The sequence below is a fragment of the Muscardinus avellanarius genome, assembly GCF_963383645.1.
Source record: "Muscardinus avellanarius genome assembly, chromosome: 10".
NCBI lineage: Eukaryota > Metazoa > Chordata > Mammalia > Rodentia > Gliridae > Muscardinus > Muscardinus avellanarius.
Window position 1 is genome coordinate 60,518,821 of NC_137796.1, and position 22,827 is coordinate 60,541,647.

Below are 22,827 nucleotides of genomic sequence, written 5' to 3' on the forward strand. Positions count from 1 at the left end.
TAAATATATGAGACAGAGACAGAGAAAAGAGAGAGAGTGCGCTCACGAAAAGCCAGACTCTGTGGTGCATGCTTATGATCCCAGGACCTGGGAGGCTTAGACAGGAGGATCGCAGGTTGGAGGGCAGCCTCAGCAAGTAGTGACTCTCCTCAACCAAGCTAGATCCTGTTTCAAAATAAAAATAAAAGCCGGGTGTGGTGGTGCACACTTACAATCCCAATACTTGGGAGGCTAAGACGGGAGGATTTCACGTTGTGGCCAACCTTAGCAACACGAAGCCCTCGCAACTTAGTGAGACCCTGTTTCAAAATAAAGTAGGAATTGGGCATGGTGGTGCACGCTTGTAATCCCAGCATTTGGGAGGCTGAGACAGGAGGATCACGGTTCACAGCCAGCCTCAGCTACTTAGTGAGGCCCTCTGCAACTCAGTGAGACCCTGTTTCAAAATAAAGAGTAAAAAATTGGGCTGGGGGTGTAGCTCGGAGGCAGAATGCCCCTGGGTTCCATCTCCAGTACCACAAAAATAAACAAATACATAAAAAAAAGTCAGGCATAGTGGCAGACGCTTGTAATCTCAGTTCTTGTGAGGCTGAGACAGAAGGATCACAGGTTTGAGGACAGCCTCAGCCAGCAGTGAGACTCTCATCAACCTAGCAAAACCCTGTTTGGTTCAAACTAAAAATAAAGCCAACATGGTGGCGCACATTTGTAATCCCAGCATTTGGGAGGCTGAGACAGGAGGATCGTGGTTCGTGGACAGCCTCAGCTACTTAGTGAGACCCTCTGCAACTCAGTGAGACCCTGTTTCAAAAATAAAGAATAAAAAATAGGGCAGAAAGTGTAGCTTGGTGGTCTAATGCCCCTGGGTCCCATCCCCAGACCTGCAAAAAATAAAAATAAAAATAAAAAATAGTGGTAGAGGTGTAGCTCAGAGGTAGAATTCCCCTGGATTCCATCCCAAGTACTGCAAAATAAATAAATTAAAATTAAAAAAAAATAAGGCTGGAGTATAGCCCGGAGGTAGAATTCCCCTGGGTTCCATCCCTAGTACTGCAAAATAAATAAGTAAATAAAAAATAAATAAATAAATAAATAAAAATAGGGCTGGGGGTGTAGCTAGGAGGTAGAATGCCACTGAATTCAAACCCCAGTACTACAAAGATAGATAGATAGATAAATAAATAAATAAATAGCTGGGGATGTAAATCAGTGGGAGACTGCCCCTACACTCAACCCCCAGTACTACACACACACACACACACACACACACACTCATTACCTCCTACCAGGATCCTTCCCCAGCCTCTCCAAGCCTCTTCCTCTTCCAGTCCATTCCCTGCATAAGTCGAAGCCATCTTTCATACCCAGAGTTGAGCCTGCTTCTCCCATGGCTCCCCATCACCTTTGGACAAAGTCTCCACCCCCAGCTTTTCCTGTGCCGTCCAAATCACTCCTCTGCCTTCAAAACCCCATCTGTGGGAGAAGTCCACGGATCTTCAGGCTGGGTGGGATTCCTCAGTGAACCAAGCCATCACCCTGCTGTGACACTCTGTCCCTCGTGGGGGCTGACCTTGCCTACCCTGGCTCACACACCTCCCAGGGCTCCCCAGTGCCCCTGCGGGGGGTGGGGGAAACCCAGGCCTTCAGCCTGGCTTTAGGAACCCCTCATGTCTGGGCCCCCCAAATCCTAGCCCCATCTCTCTTCTTTTACTACACCAGGACCTCTGGACATCTTCACAAACTGGCTTTCCTTTCCCCCTTCTCTACTGGGCAAGTTTCCACTCAAACCTCCAGACACCAGGAAGCCATCTGGCGGTGCCACTAGATGGACTGGGGCCTCCTCCGAGCTCTGGAAGCCACCTGTGTCACCTCCATTACAGTGCAAGACAGGCCGGGCTCCGTGCCCGGAGGGGGAGGGGACCAATGGCCAAGCCGGAGGTGGTCCCAGATGTGCATTTCACGCCCATTCGTCTCGGGCGCTGGGAACAAAGTTTGGGTCATAAGGAACATATGGGACTCGCCCTCCTCCATGCTTTTATCTCCTACCACCCCGGCTCCTGAGTGGGAGTCGGCAGGGCGGGGGCTTTCCAGGCCCAGGTGGTTCCCACAGCCCTCTGGGCCTTCTCAGCCCTCTCTTCTGGCCCTCAACGCCCACTGCCCTGGGAGCCCAGCAAAAACCTCTCCATCTGGGTCCTAGCCTGCTGGTCTCTCCTCTCCTAGGGGAGGTGCAGTCTCTGCATTAAAAAAAAAAATGTTTTTTTGCACTAGGGATTGAATCTAAGGGCATTCTACCTCTGAGCTACACCCCAGCTCTTTTTTTTTTTACTCTGAAACAGAGTCTCACTAGGTTGATGAGGTGGTCCTCCAACCTGAGACCCTCCTGTCTTAGTCTCACAAGTGCTGGGATCACAGGCATGGTACCACCATGCCTGGCTTGCGTGTTTAAGTCATAACAACAAACTCATATGGTTTTTACTCTGTGCCAAGCAATGTGCTAAACCCATTATGTGGGGCAGGGGATATAGCTCAGAAGTGGAGTCCTTGCCTAGCATGCCATGACCCAGAGTTTCATCCCAAGAACCACAAAAAAAGCAAAACATAACAAAAACTCCTTTCTCAAAGCTGATTACCTCTTTTTTTTTTTTTTTTTTTTTTCTGTACTGGAGATTGAACTCAGGGGCTTCTTTTTTTGTGTGTGTGGTACTAGGGATAGAACCCAGAGGCTTTCTACCTCCGGGCTATACTCCCAGACCCATTTTATATTTTATTTGGAAACAGGGTATCACTAAGTTGCTGAGAGCTTCACTAAGTAGCTGAGGCTGGCTTCGAACCTTCGCCATCCTGCTGTCTCAGCCTCCCAAGCGCGGGGATTACAAGCATGCCCACCACGCCCGGCTCCATATGGGACTTTTGATTTGTAGAACTGTTAGATGAGGAATGTCTGTCCTTGTCCTTTCAGTTGTTGAATTATGGCAGCAATAAGAAATAAATACACCAGTTCCTCTTGCTTTCTGGGCCCAGGAGCAAATTCTACTTCACCTTCAGGCAACTGAGAGGAACCACGTGATTGATCCTGATTAACCAGTAGGGTGTAGAAGAGGAGGATTTGTTCCCTTGGGGGCCAAAGCATTTCTTGCTTCAATGGGACCATTCAGTGCTTTCTCTCTTTCTCTGATATAGTGATTAAGATACCATAGGTTGCGATTAACACAACAAGAAAGATAGCGGATGACTTTCAGCTGGATCCTTGAAAGACTGTGGGAAACTCTCTTGTATACTTGAGCAAAAAATAAACTTTATCAGGCAAAATCCTGCATGTAAAGCCGGGTGTGGTGTCACACACTTGTAATCCCAGCGTTTGGGAAGCTGAGACAGGAGGATTGCGGTTTGTGGACAGCCTCAGTTATTTAGGCCCTTTGCAACTCAGTGAGACCCTGTTTCAAAATAAAGAATAAAATATAGGGCTGGGGCTGGGCGTGGTGGCTCACGCTTGTAATCCCCACGCCTGGGAGGCTGAGACAGGAGGATCACACAGGTTCGAAGCCAGCCTCAGCTACTTAGTGAGGCTCTCAGCAACTTAGTGAGACCCTGCTTCCAAATAAAATATAAAATAGGTCTGGGAGTATAGCCCAGAGGTAGAAAGCCCCTGGGTTCCACCCCCAGTAACACGAACAACAACAAAAAAAGTGCTGAGGGTGTAGCTTGGAGGTAGAATGCCCCTGAGTTCCATCCCTAGTACCACACACACATACAATTGAAGTTGTGGTCGCTTGTGACCGCTGCAGGGACAGAGGTCTAAGTGGCAAGGAAGGTGCTAGGCCATAACATTTTTCCATTCCACAATACTTAACTACTTCTTGTCTTGTCAGCCCCTCCCCTTCGGCCCATAGATGTCCACCTGTTCGGTAGAAATAGAGTTCTGCTTGTCTTTCTACTCTGACTCCCCATTGGCTATTTTCTCAGGAAAGTTCAGGCTGCACTTCATACCCAGGTGAACCTTCTTCAGATATTCGAAGTCCCTTTATTCCTTTCTCAGAAACTATCCTAAGGTCCTTCAGCAACGGCAAGTCCCTAAATCAAGAACTTTCTGGAAATCTGGAACTGTTGTCCTTTCCTTCATCAAATTTCCCTCCCACCGTCTTTTGGCCAATCGTTAAGCCACGCAGATCTGACTGGCACCCAGAGACCGCGTAGTTCTTTCATTGACTTGGCCAGCAGGTCCGACTTCAGCTCGGCTGATTTACTCAAGGCCTTCTCCATTTGCCCCTAGAGACTCTCCTAGAACGCATCAGACACCGGTAGACAAAACTGCTCAAGATTTGAGACTTTATTGTGAGTAACAAAGGCTTATGCCACAGGCTAAATGAGGAGCAGCTACAACCAAAATTCCCGCTCGCAGTTTGCCTCCTTTTATGGAGAAGTCGCTCGCGCCTGCGCGGTGCCGTCGCAGGCCGAGTGACGTCAGGGGCTGTGCGGCTTCTGATTGGCTCTCTGAGGATGTACGTCGAGGTAGGGGGCTCGGCTCGCCGCCGCTCCAGAATTTCCCGAATCCGAGGGTTCCCCAGGCCTGCTTAGGGGTCCGGCCCGGGGCTCAGGGCCGGAGACTGCAGGCCACGGCAGCCCCCGGCGCGCTCCTCCTGCTGCAGCCGCCGCAGGGGCCTGGCCCAGCGCGGCCTCCAGGGCAGGGCCAGGCCGTGGCGGTCCAGGACGAGGCGCGCGGGGTCTGGGTCGCCAGCCGCGCTGCCCAGCAGCAGGTAGTCGGTGCCAGGCCGCAGGCGCAGGCAGCCGCAGGCCAGGTCGGCGCGCGGCACCCAGGCGTCCTGGCCGCCGGGCCGCACGGGCCGCGCCCGCTGCTTGTACACGGCCTGCACGCGCACCGCCAGCCGCTGCCACGTGGGGTCCGCCACCTCCGATGCCAACACCTGCGCGTGCAGAACTGAGGGGAGGGGAGATGTCAGGCCCGGGGGTGATGGCCTCCACCTTACCTCTGGCGTTCCTTGGGGTCAGCGATAGCTAGGAAGAGCCTGAGACCCACGGGTGTCCTTCCGGGGCGAACCCTTGAGGGTGAGAGCACTTGGAGTCTTTCAAGTGGTGGTGTTGCCCCTGCTGGAGGATACACCGTCCAGGAGGAGGAGGAACACTCCAGGATGGGGCAGGGGGAGATTATGGTTTGTGAGGTGGGGTTCCAGGATTAAGGTTGGGAAGGGTAAGGCTGTGCGTCCTCCAACAGAGAAGGGGACAGCAGACAGGGAAAGGATTCCAGGAGCCTGCATTACGTAGGGTGGAGCTTCAAGGGTCATATTAGGAGCAGCAGATAAGATACTGGCATCACATTAAAGGTGAGGAGTACGGGGCATGGTGGCACAAGTTTATAATACCATCATTGGGGAAGCTGAGAGAGGAGGATCGCAGGTTTGCGGACAGCCTCGGCTACTTAGTGAGGCCCTCTGCAACTTAGTGAGACCCTGTTTCAAAATAAAGAATAAAAATATAGGGCTGGGGAGCCGGGCGTAGTGGCACATGCTTGTAATCCCAGCATTCGGGAAGCTAAGACAGGAGGATCGCGGTTGGTGGTTAGCCTCAGCTACCTAGTGAGGCCTTTTGCAACTCAGTGAGACCCTGTTTCAAAATAAAGAATAAATAAATAGGGCTGGGGGGTGTGGCTCCGTTAAAAAAAAGCCAGGCGTGATGGCCCATGCTTGTAATCCCTGCGCTTGGGAGGCAGAGACAGGAGGATGGCACAGGTTCGAAGCCAGCCTCGCTGGCTTTAAGAGACCCTGTTTCCAAATAAAAATATTAGAAATAGGTCTGGAGCCAGGCGTGGTGGCGCACGCTTGTAATTCCCACGCTTGGGAGGCTGAGACAGGAGGATCGCGCAGGTTCAAAGCCAGCCTCAGCTGGCTTAAGAGACCCTGTTTCCAAATAAAAATATTAAAAATAGGTCTGGGAATGTAGCCCAGAGTTAGAAGAGTTTCCAGAAATCCCAGTACCACCACCAACAAAACAAAACAAAAAATGGTGTGGCATATGGGAAGGGCTACAGTAAGTGGGGCTCTGGAACAACCAGAAGAGAAAACTCCAGGGCTTTTAATGGAGCAGGGTGAGAGGTGTCAGGACTGGAGCCCTTGGGAGAGAGGGGTGTTGCCAAGGAAGGACTCTGAGATGAACTTGCAGGGCTAGAATGATGAAATCAGTCCCTGAAACTTGAGTGTTGTGGTCATATTAGCAGTAGTGCAGAAAAATGTACTTTCAGCTGAGCATGGTGGCCCATGTTTGTATCCCAGTACTTGGGAGGCTGAGACAGGAGGATTGCAGGTTTGCAGCCAGCCTCAGCAACTTAGGCCCTCCGCAACTCAGTGAGCCCCTCTTTCTAAGTAAAAAATAAACTAGGTCTGGGGATGTGGCTCAGAGGTAGAATCCCTCTAGGTTCAATCCCTAGTATCACACACACAAAAAATGTATACTTTTTGAAGTTAGACAGTGTTGGGGGCTGGGCTCTGGCCAGCAAGCTGGGGCTATGGGACAAGAAGATCCCTGTGGGAGGTGGGAAGGAAAGGCTCCACCTTTGCAGACCTAAGACACTGGTGGCCAGGTTAGATCATCTTGAGGGAAGTAGCAGGGGATGGTCTGGATTTGCAGGCCGGGCTGAACTCCTGAGTGTGAGTTAAGTTACCTGAGCTGATGGGACCCCGGATCATGGGACCAGTGTGGACTGATGGATTAGGGAACTGAGGGGTGAGTCTTGGTTGGGAGTGGGGCAAAGATCTCTTCTGGGATCCTGAAGGGAAACAGAAAGGATCCAAGATAGGCAGGACAGGGCAAGGGCCCTCCTGTTCAACCAGTTCCCCCACCCTTCCAGCTCTCAGAGATGTCAGGCTGAAGGAGAGGGTGAAATTCTGCAAGCCCAAGAACGCCAAGGAAGAGGAGAGGAACGAAGGTGAGGAAGACCCCCTCCCTATTGCCCCTCCCGTCAGTTTTCTGTCCCTTCAGAGCCACTTAATTCCAGTACTTGGGAGGCTGAGACATAAAGATCACAGGTTTGAGACCCGCCTCAGCAACTTAGCTAGAACCTGTTTCAAAATTAAAAAATGAAAAGGGCTGAATGTAGTTCAGAGGTAGAATATCCCTGGGTTCAATCACCAGTATCCAAATAAACATTCCTAAATCAGGAAGGGCCCTTTAGAATCTAACACCCCTTCCACTTAAGATAGAAGACTGAAGACCAGAGAAGGGGCGGCCTGAAGGCAGCCATCCAATGGTCTCTGCAGCCTTGGGCCCTTTGCTCCCCAGCACTCACCAGAGTCCTGCACTCACCAAAGTCCTGCTGACAGTATCTCCGCAGGCTCATGTGTACCCTGGTGTCCGAGATATTGCAGTAGTTTTGACACTGAGGGTCTGGGGAGGGTCAGGCTGTCTGCAGTGGGCTCCTGAGGCCTGGACCACAGCATTTTGCCCTACCCATCCCCCACCCATCTTGATGTTCAGCCGGGGTGCCCATGCCCTAGGACTGGGCAACTTGGGACACATCACCCCACCCCCGACCCCTCTTGCTGCCCCAGGATCTTCATGCCAGCTTGTCTTACCAGAGCGGAAAGCACCAGGGGTGGTAGCAAGGGTGGTTGTTGCCTCTGGGATTCCTGTGAGACCAAATGAGAAATTTTTTTTTTTTTTTTTTTTTTTTGTGGTACTGGGGATGGAACCTAGGTGACATTCTACCTTCAAGCTACACCCCAAGCCCTATTTTTTATTCATTTTTTTGAAACAGGGTCTCACTAGTTATGAAGGGCCTCACTAATTATTCTCTGAGGCTGTCCATGAACCCCGATCCTCCTGTCTCAGCCTCCCAAATGCTGGGATTACAAGCATGCGCCACCATGCCCGGTTTAAAAGGAGAAATTTGATTTAACCTCTTCGTCATCTTCCAGGCATCCAGACTCCCAAGAAGGCAAGAATATCCCTTATCTTTGTCCCCCAGGGCCTAGGAGTCTGTCTTCCCTCAGGACCAGGAGTTAGGTCCCCAGCCCCTTTTTTTCCAAGACTTAGGAGTCTGGAATTTCAGTCCCTGGTCCCCGAGGACTCAGAATCCAGCCTCCAGTCTCTGGTTCCCATTTCCCATGGCCCCAGCCTGCCTCGTGCTTGGCCACTGAGACCAGGCTGTCCTTCCCTGCCCACTCAGGGCTGTGGTCTCCTCCCTCAGGACTCACGCTGGCAGGGCATCCTGGGGGAGCGGCTCTGCTGGTAGCCAGGACCACAGCGACTGCACGTCAGGCCTGTGACCCCTAGCTTGCAGGAGCACTGCCCGCTGCTCTGGTTGCACATGCCTCCTGTTGCCCCGATGGGGTGGCACTGACAGGCTGCGAGAGGAGAGGACTGGGAGCTGGGGATCTGCAGCCCATGTGCTCCCTACCTAGTCTGTGGTGTTCCCACTCCTCCCTCTGACTCAGATCAGGCCCCAGTCCTCCTCCCTCAGACCCCAGGGTCCAGGCCCAGCCCTCCTCCCTCAGACCCGGGGGTTGTGGGGCAGGCCCAGCTTTCCTCCCTCAGACCCAGGGGGTCAGGCCCAGCCTTCCTCCCTCAGACCCAGGGGGCCAGGCCCAACCCTCCTCCCTCAGACCCTGGGGTTCAGGCCTTGCACCTTTTCCCTCAAGCTCTGCTTCAGGCACACTCACCCCTACAGGCTTTGCGGCTGGTGATGGGCTGGCTGGGGTCCCTCCAGAACCCTGGCTGGCAGTAGTGGCAGTGCCGCCCAGCTGTGTGATGACGGCACCGCTCACACACCCCCCCGCTCTGGCCACCTGATAGCCTGAACAGCTCAGAGTTGAACCGGCACCTCCGAGCGTGCTGGTTGCAGGAGCAGGCTGGGAAGGAGATGAGGCAGGAGGTGTCAGGGCCTAGCTTTCTCCTCACTGCTTTGCCTTCAGGGTAGAGTATGATAAGAGAAACCCCTTGAGCTCCCTGGATAAGCCTGAGTTCCAGAACAGCTTCACTTTCATCTCAAATGGCTGCAGAGGACCAGAGCTGGGTGGGAGCATAAGGCACCCCAGGAAGCCCCTGGGCGGCTCTCTGAAGCTGTGGCATGGGATGTGGGCGGTAGGTCAGACCCTGTGTCTGCCTCTTACTGTGTTCCTTGGGCAGGGGATCACTCCATAGTGCAGTTCCTCTGCCTGCAGAATGGCATTTATAGTGTTTATTTCATGAGGCTTAAAGAAGATAAGATAGATAGAAAGTGCTTAACTCATTGTGGTATTGCAAATTTGTAATCCCAATACTTGGGAGGCTGAGACAGGAGGATCACAGCTACTTAGTGAGGCCCTCTCCAACTTAGTGAGACCCTGTTTCAAAATAAAGAATAAAGAATAAAGAATAGGGGTAGGGGTGGATCTCAGAGGTAGAATGCCCCTGGGTTCATCCCCAGTACCACAGAAAGAAAGAAAGGAAAGAACAGAAAGACAGGAAAGACAGAAAGATAGAAGGAAGGAAGGAAGGAAGGAAGGAAGGAAGGAAGGAAGGAAGGAAAGCAAGCAAGCAAATACTCGGCAGTTTAGGGCTTCCCTGTGTCAGGTGCCATGCACTTGACATCTTTCATCCTCGGAAGCCTTTGTGAGATTGCTACCATTGTCATCCCGTTTATAGAAGGTGACACTGAGGCGCGGAATGGGGAAGCCACCTGCCCAAAGCAGGGCAGCTAGGAGGCAGCCAGAGGTAGGACCTGATTTGGTCCTCCTGGTCCAGCCTGAGCTCCCTCCCTCCCTCGCTTGCTTTCTTTTGTCCTGGGGATTGAACCCAGGGGCATTCTACCTCCAAATTATACCCCAGCCGTATTTTATTTTGAAACAGGGTTACTGAGGGTCTCACTGAGTTGCTGAGGCTGTCCTTGAACCGTGAACCTCTGGTCTCAGCCTCCCAAATGCTGGGATTACAAGCGTGTACCACCATGCCCGACTTTACAAATGTTTTTACTAAACATCATATATTCAGGGGCCCACCCTCTCGGCAGCTACTGGACCCAGGGATTTGTATTTCTAGCAAACTTCCCAAAATGAGATGCTAATTCAAGAGGTTCCTGGATTTAAGGGGCTTTTGATTCCAAGAAGATTGAGAGCCCTGAATTTGCCAGCCCTCGAGAGCTCTGAGGAGTCATGAGATGGTCAGGGTGTGAGAGAGCTGTGTGATTTTTGGGAAAATGACTTCCCATCTCTGAGCCTTGGTTTGCTCCCTGACCATTGGAAATCTCCACCCCATCTTGGTGGACATCAGAGGTGGCAATGCTATTCAGATTACTAGCCGGTAGCATTGTTTCTGACCCTAGGGGAGTCGCTTCCCCTTTGGAAACCTCAGCCGGGGTGGGGGTGGGGGGATCAGAGCACCAAGTCTGTGAAGCTGCAGCTCACTCAGCCACGGGGAATTTTTTTTTTTTTTTTTTTTTTGGTGGTACTGGAGGTGGAACCCAGAGGCTTTCTACCTCCGGGCTATACTCCCAGACCTATTTTATATTTTATTTGGAAACAGGGTCTCACTAAGTTGCTGAGAGCCTCACTAAGTAGCTGAGGCTGGCTTCGAACCTGTGCGATCCTCCTGTCTCAGCCTCCCAAGCACAGGGATTACAAGCGTGCGCCACCACGCCCGGCCTGGCCACGGGAATTTGTCTCACTCCATCCACCAGACCCTTCATCACAGTGCTCCCAGCCTCGGACCCAGATTTGGAGAACAGTGATCCGCTGGGACCCAGCCTGGGTGGCTGCCTCACTCCTCAGAGGAGGGACCTCCCAGCTCCGTGGCCCAGGATGAAGCCGGCCAGGCTCTCAGGACACGTGAGTCTCTCTCTCACTCCCCTGGGGGTGAAGAAGGCCAGATTTGACTGGGGCACTGGATGGAGGCCTTGGGGGGTGGGGCAGAGGGCCTGTCTATGGGGGCCTCTGGCTTCTGGAGGCCTCCGGCAGAGATGAGGGCAGGATGTGGAGCTGAGGACTCAGGATGGTCCCATGCAACTCCTCACATGGGCCCTGGGCCCCGCGCTATGGGGTGTTACGTTGGTCTCCACTGTCACTGTCCAGTGAGTGTTGGGGAGCGTGGCACCCCGATGGCCTGTGGGGGCTGCCCGAGTGTGTGGCTGGGATGAGGTGCGGGCGGGTGGAGAAGGGGCCTCTGAGCTATCGGGTCAAGAGGGGCCAAGGTCCCGGGACAGTGTGGGAGAAGCAAGCCAGCAAGGGTGCGGGACAAGCCTTCTGTGCCCTCGGGACCGGGGACCAATGCTGGGAGTCCTGCAAGGCAGGCAGGTGGGGAGCGGGCCCAGCACTCACGCAGACACGGGTGGGGGTGCCGGGGTGTGGCTGGCCGCCAGGGCCAGTCTCGATGGGATGGGCGGCAGCTCTCACACCCAGGGCCGGTGGTGTGGTGGCGGCAGCGGCAGCGCGGGGGCTGGGCACGGGTGGCACAGCGGGCGGCATGACCGTGGCACTGGCAACGGCCCCTTACCCCAGCTGCTGCAAGCCCTGCCCGGCCCCCAAACTCCACACGGAGGTAGCTGGCCACCACCCTGGCCCCAGGGCCCGGTGGGGAGCGAAAGGTCACCCTCTCGGGACCCCCCAAGGCCCCAGGCCAGGCAGGTCTTCGCCACAGGAGCCTCCAGGGACCTCCGACAGCCCAGGCAGCAGACAGAACCAGGGCCGGGGGTCCTGGGGTACAGAAGCGCAGGCTGACTGACGTCAGGAGGAAGGGGCCTTCCAGGTCCAGGGTCACACTGCCATTACAGGTGGTCCCAGGATTGGAGCTGGTCCCTGGAGAGGGGGTACAGGCCAGAGGGCAGGAGGCTGCCATGCCAGTGGCCAGCTGGGTCACTGGCGGGAGGCAGAAGCGAGGGTGGCCCCCTGGATCATAGCATGGGTCCGAGGTGGCCTGGCTCAGGAGGAGCAAGAGGGCGAATGTCACTGGCATGGTCCCAGCAGAGCCAGCACCTGGAGAGGAGAGGTGGCGGGGTGGAGCCTGGGCCATTAGCCTCCCCCACCCCCATTCCCAAGGCTCCCTGTGGCACCCAGCATTCCACCCAGCCAGGCCCAAGCCCCCTCCTGGGCTGCTTGGAAGCGAGGAAAATAGTTCCATCTGGGGAGAATTACTGTTTACACAACCCAAGGGGAAAGAACGCAAGCAAAATCGAGAATTTTGCCTGAACTAATCCGTAGCTTAACACCCCAGAGTCATCCATCAGCAGGGGACCCTGGGGAGAGGCGAGGGGGTGGGCAAGAGGGGGCGGACAGGGGCAAGCAGATGTGGAAACCTAGAGGGATGAGGGAGCCGGGCTGCGGAAGGCGGGAGGGCTGGAGGACTCCTGACAGAAGTAGGGAAAAGGATGGAGGCCGAGAGGCGCGAGCTGCACAGGCCATGGCGAAGGCGGTCACAGGGAGGGACCCGAGGGCCGCGGGGAGGCCAGGGGGCCAGACAGACAGGGCTGGGTGCTAGAGATCCCAGGGGCCGGGAGAGGCAGGCAGGTGGGCTGAGACGCTGGGGACAGCCACAGGACAGCAGACAGCCACAGAGCCTGGGGGCAGAGCTGAGGGCCCGCGGTGGATCAGAGGCCAGCGGAGGCCTCAGAGGCCCAGGCCCAGCCCACAGGGATCAGCCGAGACCCTTTCCCACGTGGGGCCCTAACCTTGTTCTCCACACCCTGGGCACGGAGGGGGATTATCACAAACAAGGCTGGCCTCCCTGCCACCCACTCCCAGCCATCCTTAACCCTTTCCCACCCAGGTGCGATGCCCAGAGAGTAGGTCTGAGAGAAGGGTGGGGATAGGGGCTGGGAGTCAGGGTCACTCTTAAGGCTGGGGTGCAGATCAGCAGAGTCCCTATGGGGCTGGGAAGGCAGATGCCTGGGATCCCTTTAGGCCTCGGGGGTGGAGACCCTGAAATTGGATTTCTGGGATTCAACCCCATCTGGCACCCAAGTCCTCACACCCGGGGATCAAAGTCTCCACAACTCCATCCATCCTCAGGGCCCCAGAGCAGATGGGGGAGCAGATGCCACGGGTGGTGGGTAATGGCGGAAGAGAGGCAGGATGATAGGATGGCAGGAGCTGGGAAGCACTACTTCCTCAGCTGGCCCCACCTCCTCCCTCAGACCAGCAGCCCCCAGCAAGAAGGCAGATCAAGACTGGGGACCTTGAGGCTGCCCTGGGTCCCCTGTCTGAGCTCTTGGCTCTGGCTGGGGCCTGGGGGGGCACCTGGGGTGGGTGGACCACAGAGCATGCTGTGCCCACTGCAGCCACCATACGCAAAGCCTGCCCCCAGCCCGCAAGGAGCCTGGCGCCATTTTGCTGTCCTGCAGCAGTTCCCCAGCCCCTTGGCCCCAGACTTGCTAAGGACCCAGCCTCCCATGTAACTATGTCCCTCCAGCAGCTCAGGGAGTCCTGCCTTCTGGCCCTGAGCACCTTAGGGAACCAGGCTGTGAGTCCCCTATCCCTTTCTCACCCACTGTGGAGGCCAGCTATCAGAACCCAGCCCTACCCCTTCTGGGCCTGTAGCCCACCCGACCTTTCAGGGGAAGGTCCCACCAGCCCCCAGCACACCATGGTGGGCCCTCGCCCTGGTGGATCCGCCCAGTTTCCCTCCCAGCCCTGGGCATGCACCCCCAACCAGGCCTTGAAGGCCCTGGTGTTGGTCAAACCTGCACCAGGAGCTTCCTGCAGTCTGTCCCTGCCGGCAGCCTCCTGCAGGAGCTCTTGGGAGGGAGTGACGAGTGGCTGTTCTCAGACCCAGGCTAGTGGGGGTTCTGGGCGGGAGCTCAGAGCAAAGCCCGCAGAATCCAACACCACTGCCGCCCCCCCCCCTGCCCCAGCCCCCTCACCAACCACAGCCTTGCTCTCCCCGCAGGGACCCCTGCCAGCCACGCCACCCGAGACTGTGTGGGACGGGAGCACCATCACCCTTCGGAGACCCACAGCCCGATGGCCTTGGGCAGGCTGGCCTATGAGGCTCCAGGCAGGTAGGACCGGCAGCTGCAACAGGGGGGTCCACCCGTCCACTCCCACCTACCTCCGCCCCACTGACTCCAAGGGCGGGGCTCGGCTGTGCCTTGCGGTGGCCGGTAGCGGTGGCCAGATCAGGACAGCTGACCTGCGGCCGGCTCTTTCAACCAGGGGTGGGGTGTCTGCCATTGGGCATTCCACTGTGTGCTTGCCTCTGGCCGAGGCCAGGCCAGCCCTTTCTTGTTTCCGCTGGGACCTTCGGTGAGTTATAGGTTATCTGGACACTGAGGTCAGTTGCTTTTAAGCCCTAAAATTTTTGTGCTTGGAGTGGATCAGATCAGCCACTGTGGTAGAGAGTGGGGAGGGCAGAGGAGGGGGATGAGGCCCCCAGGGTTCTAGGGCCCAAGGGAAAGTGAGGCCCCAGGAGCCCATGTGCCTGGGCCCTCAGAGCCTGGTGCTTTTTTTTTTTTTTTTTTTTTTGAAGATTTAAAGGAGAGATAGAAATACAGAAGATAGTTACAGCCTCATGTTAGACGGGGGTAACATGAGGGGGTGCTTTGAACAAAATCACCCAAGCCTGGTGCTTTTGTCCTGAAATTCTCATGCAAATGTCAAGTTATCTATCTAAATGGTTTTGACTAGAATTTTGTTTTTTCTTATTACTTCCCTGAGGAAAGTGAGAGGTATTTGCTGCTTTTCGGCCCTGAATGCCCACAGCATAGTGTAGCCTGGTCCTGATGGTGACCCAGGGGACCAGTGCCCCAGGCCTGGCCTGCAACCTTGATTCTGAGTGACCCTCATGTTCCAGGATTCATTCAGCAGGGGCAAGGACAAGGACAATGATTTTTTTTTTTTTTTTTTAAGTATTGGGGAGTGAACCCAGAGACATTTTGTCTTGGAGCTATACCCCCAGCTCTTTTTCTTTATTCCAGTACTGGGGATAGAACCTCCGAGCTACTCCCCAGCCTTATATTTTATTCTTTATTTTGAAATAGGGTCTCACTAAGTTGCAAAGGGCATAAGTAGCTGAGGCTATCCACAAACCAGGATCCTCCAGTCTCAGCCTCCCAAATGCTGGGATTACAAATGTGTGTTACCACACCTGGCTCCCCAGCTCTTTTTTATTTTTTATTTTGAAACTGGGTCTTGCTGAGTCATCGAGGCTGGCCTCAAACTTGCCATCCTCAGGTCTTAGTACCTCCCCAAGAGACATCAGATTTATTTATTATTTATTTATTTATTTATTTATTTATTTATTTAGTGGTGCTGGGGATGGAACCCAGGGGGCTTCTACCTCCACGCTATACCTCCAGACCTATTTTATATTTTATTTGGAAACAGGGTCTCACTATGTTGCTGAGAGCCTCACTAAGCTGTTGAGGCTGACTTCGAACCTGTGATCTTCCTCCCAAGTGCGGGGATTGCAAGCTTGTGCCACCACACCAGCTGAGACATCAGATTTAAATGACTTGCATAAACCGGGCATGGTGGTGCACGCTTGTAATCTCAGCATTTGGGAGGCTGAGATGGGAGGATCGTGGTTCGTGGACAAGCCTCAGCTACTTAGTGAGGCTCTTTGCAACTCAGACCCTGTTTTAAAATAAAAAATAAAAATAGGGCTGGAGGTGTAGCTTGGAGGTAGAATGCCCCTGGGTTTCATCCCTAGTACTGCACACAAAATAAATAAATAGATAAATAAATAAATAAATAAATAAATGAATGAATGACTTGCATCAGCTAGGTGTGGTAGTGCAGACTTGTAATTCCAGCATTTGGAAGACTGAGACCCTGTTTCAAATTAAAAAATAAAAAATAGGGTGGGGGTGTAGCTCAGAGGTTGAATGCCCCTGGTTTCCATCCCCAGACCTGCAAAAAAATTTAAAAAATAAATGATTTGCTTAAAGCCAGGTGTGGTACACACCTGCTATTCCAGTACTTAGGAGGCTGAGACATGAGGATCACAGGTTTGAGGACAGCCTCAGCAACTTAGTGGGGCCCTCAGCAATTTACTGAGACTCTGATTCAAAATAAATTTTGTAATTTTTTTTTTTTTTTTTTTTTGCGGGTCTAGGGATGGAATCCAGGGGCATTCTACCTCTGAGCTATAGCCCCTGCCCTATTTTTGATTCATTATTTTGAAACCGAGTCTCACTGAGTTGCAGAGGGCCTCACTAAGTAGCTGAGGCTGTCCGCGAACCGCGGTCCTCCGTCTCAGCCTTCCGAATGCTGGGATTGCGGAGGTTCGAAGCCAGCCTCAGCTACTTAGTGAGGCTCTCAGCAACTTAGTAAGACTCTGTTTCCAAATAAAATAGAAAATAGGTCTGGGAGTGTAGCCCGAAGGTAGAAAGCCTCTGGGTTCCATCCCTAGCACCACATAAATAAATAAATAAATGACTGAAAAATAGGGCTAAGGGTATAGCTCGGAGGTAGAATGCCCCTGGGTTCCATCCCTAGTATGGGGGAAAAAAAAATAGGGCTGCGGCATAGCTCAGAAGTAGAATGTCTCTGGGTTCAATCTGCAGTACAGAAAGAAAGAAAGAAGGCCGGGCGTGGTGGTGCTCGCTTGCAATCCCTGCGCTTGGGAGGCTGAGACAGGAGGAATCGCACGGGTTCGAAGCCAGCCTCAGCTACTTAGTGAGGCTCTCAACAACTTAGTTAGACCCTGTTTCCAAATAAAATATAAAAAACGGTCTGGGAGCATAGCCCAGAGGTAGAAAGCCTCTGGGTTCCACCCCCAGTACCACCAAAAAAAAAAAAAGGGGGGGGTGGTGAGTTGGCCTGGGCCACCCTCCCCCCTAAAAAAAAAGAAAGAGAGAAAAAGAAAGGAAGGAAGGAAGGAAGAAAGAAGTGCCTGAGAAAGAAAGAAAGAAGGAAGGAAGGAAGGAAGGAAGGAAGGAAGGAAGGAAGGAAGAAGTGTCTGAGGCCCCCCGGCAGGGCAGGGCGCAGGGTGAGTGTCAGTGGAGGCACCCTCCCCAGGACCTACTCAAGGGGGCTTTCACAATCTTGAACTGTAGCTATGTAACTTAGAGCGAGTTTCCTTCCTTTCCTCTCTTTCTCTTTTTTTGGTTAATGAGTGGCTACTTGCTGAAACTGTCCTTAAATCTGCATTCCTTCTGACTCAGACTCCCAGGGACTGGGATTACAGGTATGCATCACCACGCCCGACTTTTCTTTCTTTTTTATTTAATTTTGGTACTAAAGGCCAGGGACATTCTACCTCCGAGCTATACCCCTAGCCCTTTTTATTTTTTATTTGAAACAGGTCTCTTAAATTGTTGAGAGCCTCACTTAGTTGCTAAGGCTGGCCTTGAACCTACAATCCTCCTGTTTCAGCCTCCCAACTACTGGGATTACAGGTGTGCATCGCCACCAGGCATGGGGTTAGCAGCAGGGAATAAGCCCAGGGGCATGGTATCACAGTGGGTTTAAAGAGGTTTCTCATGAGGGAAGACACTGTTATAGTGTGTGTGTGTGTGTGTGTGTGTGTGTGTGTGTGTGCGTGCGCGCGCGTATGTGATATGCTGGGGATTAAGTAGAGGAAGGCTCAACCACTGAGCTACATCCCAGAACTGCCTTTTTTTTTTTCTTCACAGTACTGGGGATGGTACCCAGGGGCATTCTACCTCTGAGCTACACCCCCAGCCCTATTTTTTATTCTTTATTTGGAAACAGGGTCTCACTGAGTTGTAAAGAGCCTCACTAAGTAGCTGAGACTGTCTGTGAACCATGACGCTCCTGTCTCAGCCTCCCAAATGCTGGGATTACAAGTGTGTGCCACCATGCCTGGCTTGGAACTGCCTTTTCAAAAGAAAAAACTTGAGATAGGCATGCTCTGGTGGTGCAGGCCTGTAATCCCAGTACTTGAGAGACTGAGATAGGAGGATTGCAGTTTTGAGGCCAGCCTCAGCAAGTTAGGGATGGATACCCTCAGTAATTTAGCAAGACTCTATTTCACAAAGTAAAAAAAAAGAAAAAATATATATATATGGCTGGGTAGCTCAGAGGTAGAATGCCCCTGGGCTCAATACCCAGCAACCACCCACCAACCAACCAACAAACAAACATATTCAAGACAGGGCCTCCCCTAAATTGCAGCGGGTATTAAACGTGCAGTCCTCCTGCCTCAGCCTCTTGAGTTGCTGGGACTACAGTCATGCACTACTGCTCATCTTAGAAAGTCTGTTATTTAAACTCTCTGGGACAAATGTGCTTCTGGACCTTTCTGTGTTTTGGGAGCTTTGGTGGCACAGACCACACATTACATGAAGCCCATGGCAGGGGCCAGGCCGCATCCGGGTATCAAGCATGCTACAGCGTTCATGCTTATAGAAGTAAACTCTGCAGTGGCTACACATAGGTTTGGGGGCAGGTGCTGTTCCCAAGTAGTTCTGGTCCAGTTTTGACACCCACCCCCAGGAAAGGGATCGAAGAGCAGGACAGCACTGAAGCTGCTGGCAGCAGCAAGCTTCTGTTCTGGGATTGCTTCTGGTGGAGGCTGATGAACAGCCGCAAGGGGGCGAACGTGAGACCCAGTAGAAAGTGGTTCAAGGAGCCGGGCGCAGTGGCACATGCTTGTAATTCCAGCATTCGGAGGATCAAGGTTCACTGACAGCCTCAGCTACTTAGCAAGGCCCTTTGCTACTCGGCGAGATCTTGTTTCAAAAAATAAATAAGTAAATAAAAGCTGGGCATGGTAGTGCACACTTGTAATCCCAGCATTTGAGAGGCTAAGGCAGGAGAATCGTGACTCGAGGACAGCCTCAGCTACTTAGGCTCTTTGCAAATCATTGAGACCCTGTTCCAAAATAAAGAATAAAAAAATAGGACTTAGGGTATAGCTAGTAGGTAGAATGCCTCTGGGTTCCACTCCCAGTACCACAAAAACAAAAACATAAAATTAAAAAAAAAAACATATAAAAGACTAAAAATAAGCCAGGCGTGGTGGCGCACGCTTGTAATCCCAGTACTTGGGAGGCTGATACAGGAGGGTCGCGCAGGTTACAAGCCAGCCTCAACTAGCGAGACCCTATTTCCAAATAAAATATAAAATAGGTTGGGGCTGTAGCCTAGAGGTAGAAGGCCCCTGGGTTCCATCTCCAGTACCAACACACACACACACACACACACACACACACACACACACACACACACAAAGACTAAAAACAAAGAATAAAAAATAGGGCTGAGAGTGTAGCTTGGAGGTAGAACGTCCCCGGGTTTCATCCCAGTACTGCAAAAAAAGAAGAAAAAAAAAGAAAGTGGTTCAAGGGCAGCACCGAGCTGGGAGCTGGAATCTGAATGCCTAGCGTAAAAGAGGGTCTGAAGCCAGGTGTGGTGGAGCATGCTCGCAATCCTAGGGCTTGGGATGCCAGCACAGGAGAGTCACAGGTTTGAGATCAGTCTCAGCTGTTTCAAAATAAAAAGGTCTGGGGTGTAGCTCAGAGACAGAACATACCTAGGTTCAATCCCCAGTAGCACAAAAGAAAAAAAAGTGTGAAGTGTGTGTGTGTGACATACACACATACATATGAACTTGTGTGTGTGAGACACACACACACACATAATTTCATATATATGTATTACTAGGAATTGAACTCCAGGGACATTCTACCTCTGAGCCATACCCTCAGCTTATTTTCATTTTTTTGTTTTGAAATAGAGTCTCAATAGGTTGCTGAGAGGCTCACTATTTGTTGAGGCTGTCCTTGAACCTGGGATACTTCCATCTCAGCCTCCCAAGTACTGGGATTACAGGTGTGCACCACCACACCTGGCTGCATACAGGTATTTTTTAATAGTTCAATGTAATCATCCCTGTTTTTTTGTTTTTGCTTTTTGTAGTATTGGGGATGAAACCCAGGGGCATTCTACCCCTAAGCTATACCCCAGCCTATATTTTAATTTTAATTTATTTATTTTTTGTATTTTGTTTGAAAATTTATTATTATTATTATTATTAGTGGTTGTGGTACTGGGGTTCCTGGAAACCCTTCAACCTCCAGGCTACACTCCCAGATCTATTTTATATTTTTTATTTGGAAACAGGGTCTCTTAAGCCAGCAAGGCTGGCCTTTGAACCTGAGAGATCCTCCAGTCTCCACCTCCCACGCACGGGATTTACAAGCATGCGCCACTTATTTATTATTTTTTGAAACCGGGTTTCATTGAGTTGTGAAGGGTCTCACTAAGTAGCTGAGGCTGTCCATAAACCATGATCTTCCTGTCTCCTCCTCCGGAATGCTGGGATTGCAAGCATGCCACCACGCCTGGCCTATTTTTTTTTTTTTTTTGAAACAGGGTCTAAATTGAGGAGGGCCTCACTAAATTGCTAAGGCTGGCCATGAATCTGCAATCTTTTTGTCTCAGCCTTCAAAGTACTGGGATTAAAAGTGTGTGCCACCACACCTGCGTGGTGTGTGTGTGTGTGTGTGTGTGTGTGTGTGTGTGTGTGTGTGTAGTATTGGGTACTGACACTAGGGGCATTCTACACCCCGAGCCCTTATTTTAGTTTTTATTTTGAAACAGGGTCTCGAGAGTCTCGTTCCTTGCTGAGACTGTCCTTGACCCTGTGATCCTTCTTTCTCAGCCTCCCAAATACTAGGATTACAAGAGTGTGCCACCACGCCTAGGGTTATTTTTTTTGAAATAGGGTCTTGATCGGTTGATGAGAGTCTCAGTGCTTGCTGAGGTTGCCCTCCAACCTGCAATCCTCTTGTCTCAACCTCCCAAGTACCGAGATTACAGGTGTGTGCCATCATGCCTGACTGACTTTTTGTGGTTATTATTTGTTTTGGCCTTGGGGATTGAACCCTGGGGCATTCTACCTTGGAGCTATACTCTCACCCCTATTTTAGTTTTTATTTTGAAACAGGGTCTCTAGGTTGCTAAGAGCCTCCTCCTATCTCAGCCTCTCAAGTGCTGGGATTATAGGTGGGCGCCGTCATGCCCGGCTCATCCCTGTTTAATAGGGAGCGAGGGAGACTTGGAGTGCTGGTGAGGGCGGCTGGGACTCCAGGGGCTCTCAGGGGAGCTCACCAGGAGACCCACAGCTGCCTGAGTGAGTGGATTGGGGCGCTGAATGAATGGTATCCATCCCCAGCCTTCCCTCCTGACTTGTGTCTTGCCTCCACAGCCATCGAGGGGCTGAGGCCCACCTGCCCTTCCCTCTCCACCTGTTTTTTCCTTTTTGCCATCTTCATGGTGTCCACCATCTTCCACTGCCACCAGCGCCTGGCTCTGGTGCCCAAGCCCTGGGCCTCCTCGTCCCGTGTGGTGCTGGTTTCCAGACACCCACCCGGGGAGGGCATGTTCACCATCGAGACCAAAGGCCGCCTGGGGAACCAGATGGGCCAGTATGCCACACTCTATGCGCTGGCCATGATGAACGGGCGGCGGGCCTACATCTCCCCTGCCATGCACAACACGCTGGCCCCCATCTTCAGGATCAGCCTCCCGGTCCTGTACAGCGAGGTGGCCGGCTGGATCCCGTGGCAGAACTACCACCTGAACGACTGGATGGAGGAGGAGTACCGCCACATCCCGGGCCCCTACGTCCGCCTCACGGGCTACCCCTGCTCCTGGACCTTCTATCACCACCTGCGCCACGAGATCCTGCAGGAGTTCGCGCTGCACGAGCACGTGCGGCGGGAGGCCCAGGCCTTCCTGGGCATGCTGCGGGTGCGCGGGGCCCGCCCGGCCACCTTCGTGGGGGTGCACGTGCGGCGGGGGGACTACGTGCATGTCATGCCGAATGTGTGGAAGGGCGTGGTGGCCGACAGGGGCTACCTGCAGCAGGCGCTGGACTGGTTCCGGGCTCGATTCAGCTCCCCCGTCTTCGTGGTCACCAGCGACGGCATGGCCTGGTGCAGAGAGAATATCGACGCCTCCCGCGGGGACGTGGTGTTCGCGGGCAATGGAATCGAGGGCTCGCCCGCCAAGGACTTCGCCTTGCTCACGCAGTGCAACCACACCATCATGACCATCGGGACCTTCGGGATCTGGGCGGCCTACCTCGCGGGTGGAGAGACCATCTACCTGGCCAATTACACCCTCCCGACTTCTCCCTTCCTCAGTATTTTCAAGCCAGAGGCAGCCTTCCTGCCAGAGTGGAAGGGGATCGCTGCAGACCTGTCGCCTTTGCTCAAACCCTGAGGCTCGCCTGTCCTCGGCGGCCCTTTCTCCTCCTCCAGCTCCCTCAAGATGGGCGCTGAGGCATGAGGAGCACTTTGTTACACGCACTTTCCTTTTTGCATGAGGGTGCCTTGGGCTGCAAGGAAGAGAAGCCCAATTAACCTGTTCAGAAAGCATATTCAAACGTCCGGCTCGGCTCGACCAGCAGGTGGCGCACTCCCATGTTTTGTTTTGTTTTGTTGTGGTACTGGAGATGGAACCAGGGGCATTCTATCTCCAAGCTACATCCCCAGCCTTATTTATTTATTTATTTTTTAATTCTTTCTTTTGAAATAGGGTCTTACTGAGTTGCAAAGGGCCACTAAGTAGCTGAGGTTGGCTGCAAACCATGTTCCTCCTGTCTCAGCTGCCTGCATGCTGGGATTACAAGAGTGTGCCACCACGCCCCGGCCCCATCCATCTTTTTGCTGTGTCATTATTGTCTCTTTTTAGCCCAGTGGCCTCACGGTACCAATAGCGCTGCCATATATCCAAGTATCACATGCCAACAACCTCTTTCAGAGACAGCAAGAGGGGCAGAGGGCCTCATTTCTTATCCAAGGTCCCTTTTTTTTTTTTTTTTTTTTTCCAGTACAGGGGATGGAACCCAGGGGCATTCTACCTCCAAGCTACACTCTCAGCCCTATTTTATTCTTTATTTTGAAACAAGGTCTCACCGAATTGCAAAGGGCCTCACTAA

General features: G+C 52.8%; 2 protein-coding genes across 2 annotated transcripts; one reads left to right on the forward strand and one right to left on the reverse strand.

The window, feature by feature from the left end:
- Nucleotides 1-4,571: 4,571 nt before the first annotated feature.
- NTN5 (netrin 5) lies at nucleotides 4,572-11,934 on the reverse strand (the record flags this gene model as incomplete). The annotated part of the gene is made up of 6 exons (XM_080703662.1): nucleotides 4,572-4,936; nucleotides 7,315-7,395; nucleotides 7,584-7,637; nucleotides 8,205-8,354; nucleotides 8,670-8,858; nucleotides 11,301-11,934. The coding sequence occupies 6 exons, from the start codon at nucleotides 11,932-11,934 to the stop codon at nucleotides 4,572-4,574; spliced, it is 1,473 nt and encodes a 490-aa protein (XP_080559788.1).
- A 1,440-nt stretch (nucleotides 11,935-13,374) lies between these two features.
- On the forward strand, nucleotides 13,375-22,109 carry LOC308268542 (galactoside alpha-(1,2)-fucosyltransferase 2-like; the record flags this gene model as incomplete). The annotated part of the gene is made up of 6 exons (XM_080703663.1): nucleotides 13,375-13,437; nucleotides 13,532-13,563; nucleotides 13,667-13,749; nucleotides 13,864-13,975; nucleotides 20,927-21,015; nucleotides 21,091-22,109. 6 exons carry the CDS (start codon nucleotides 13,375-13,377, stop codon nucleotides 22,107-22,109), a joined length of 1,398 nt encoding a protein of 465 aa, XP_080559789.1.
- Nucleotides 22,110-22,827: the final 718 nt, after the last annotated feature.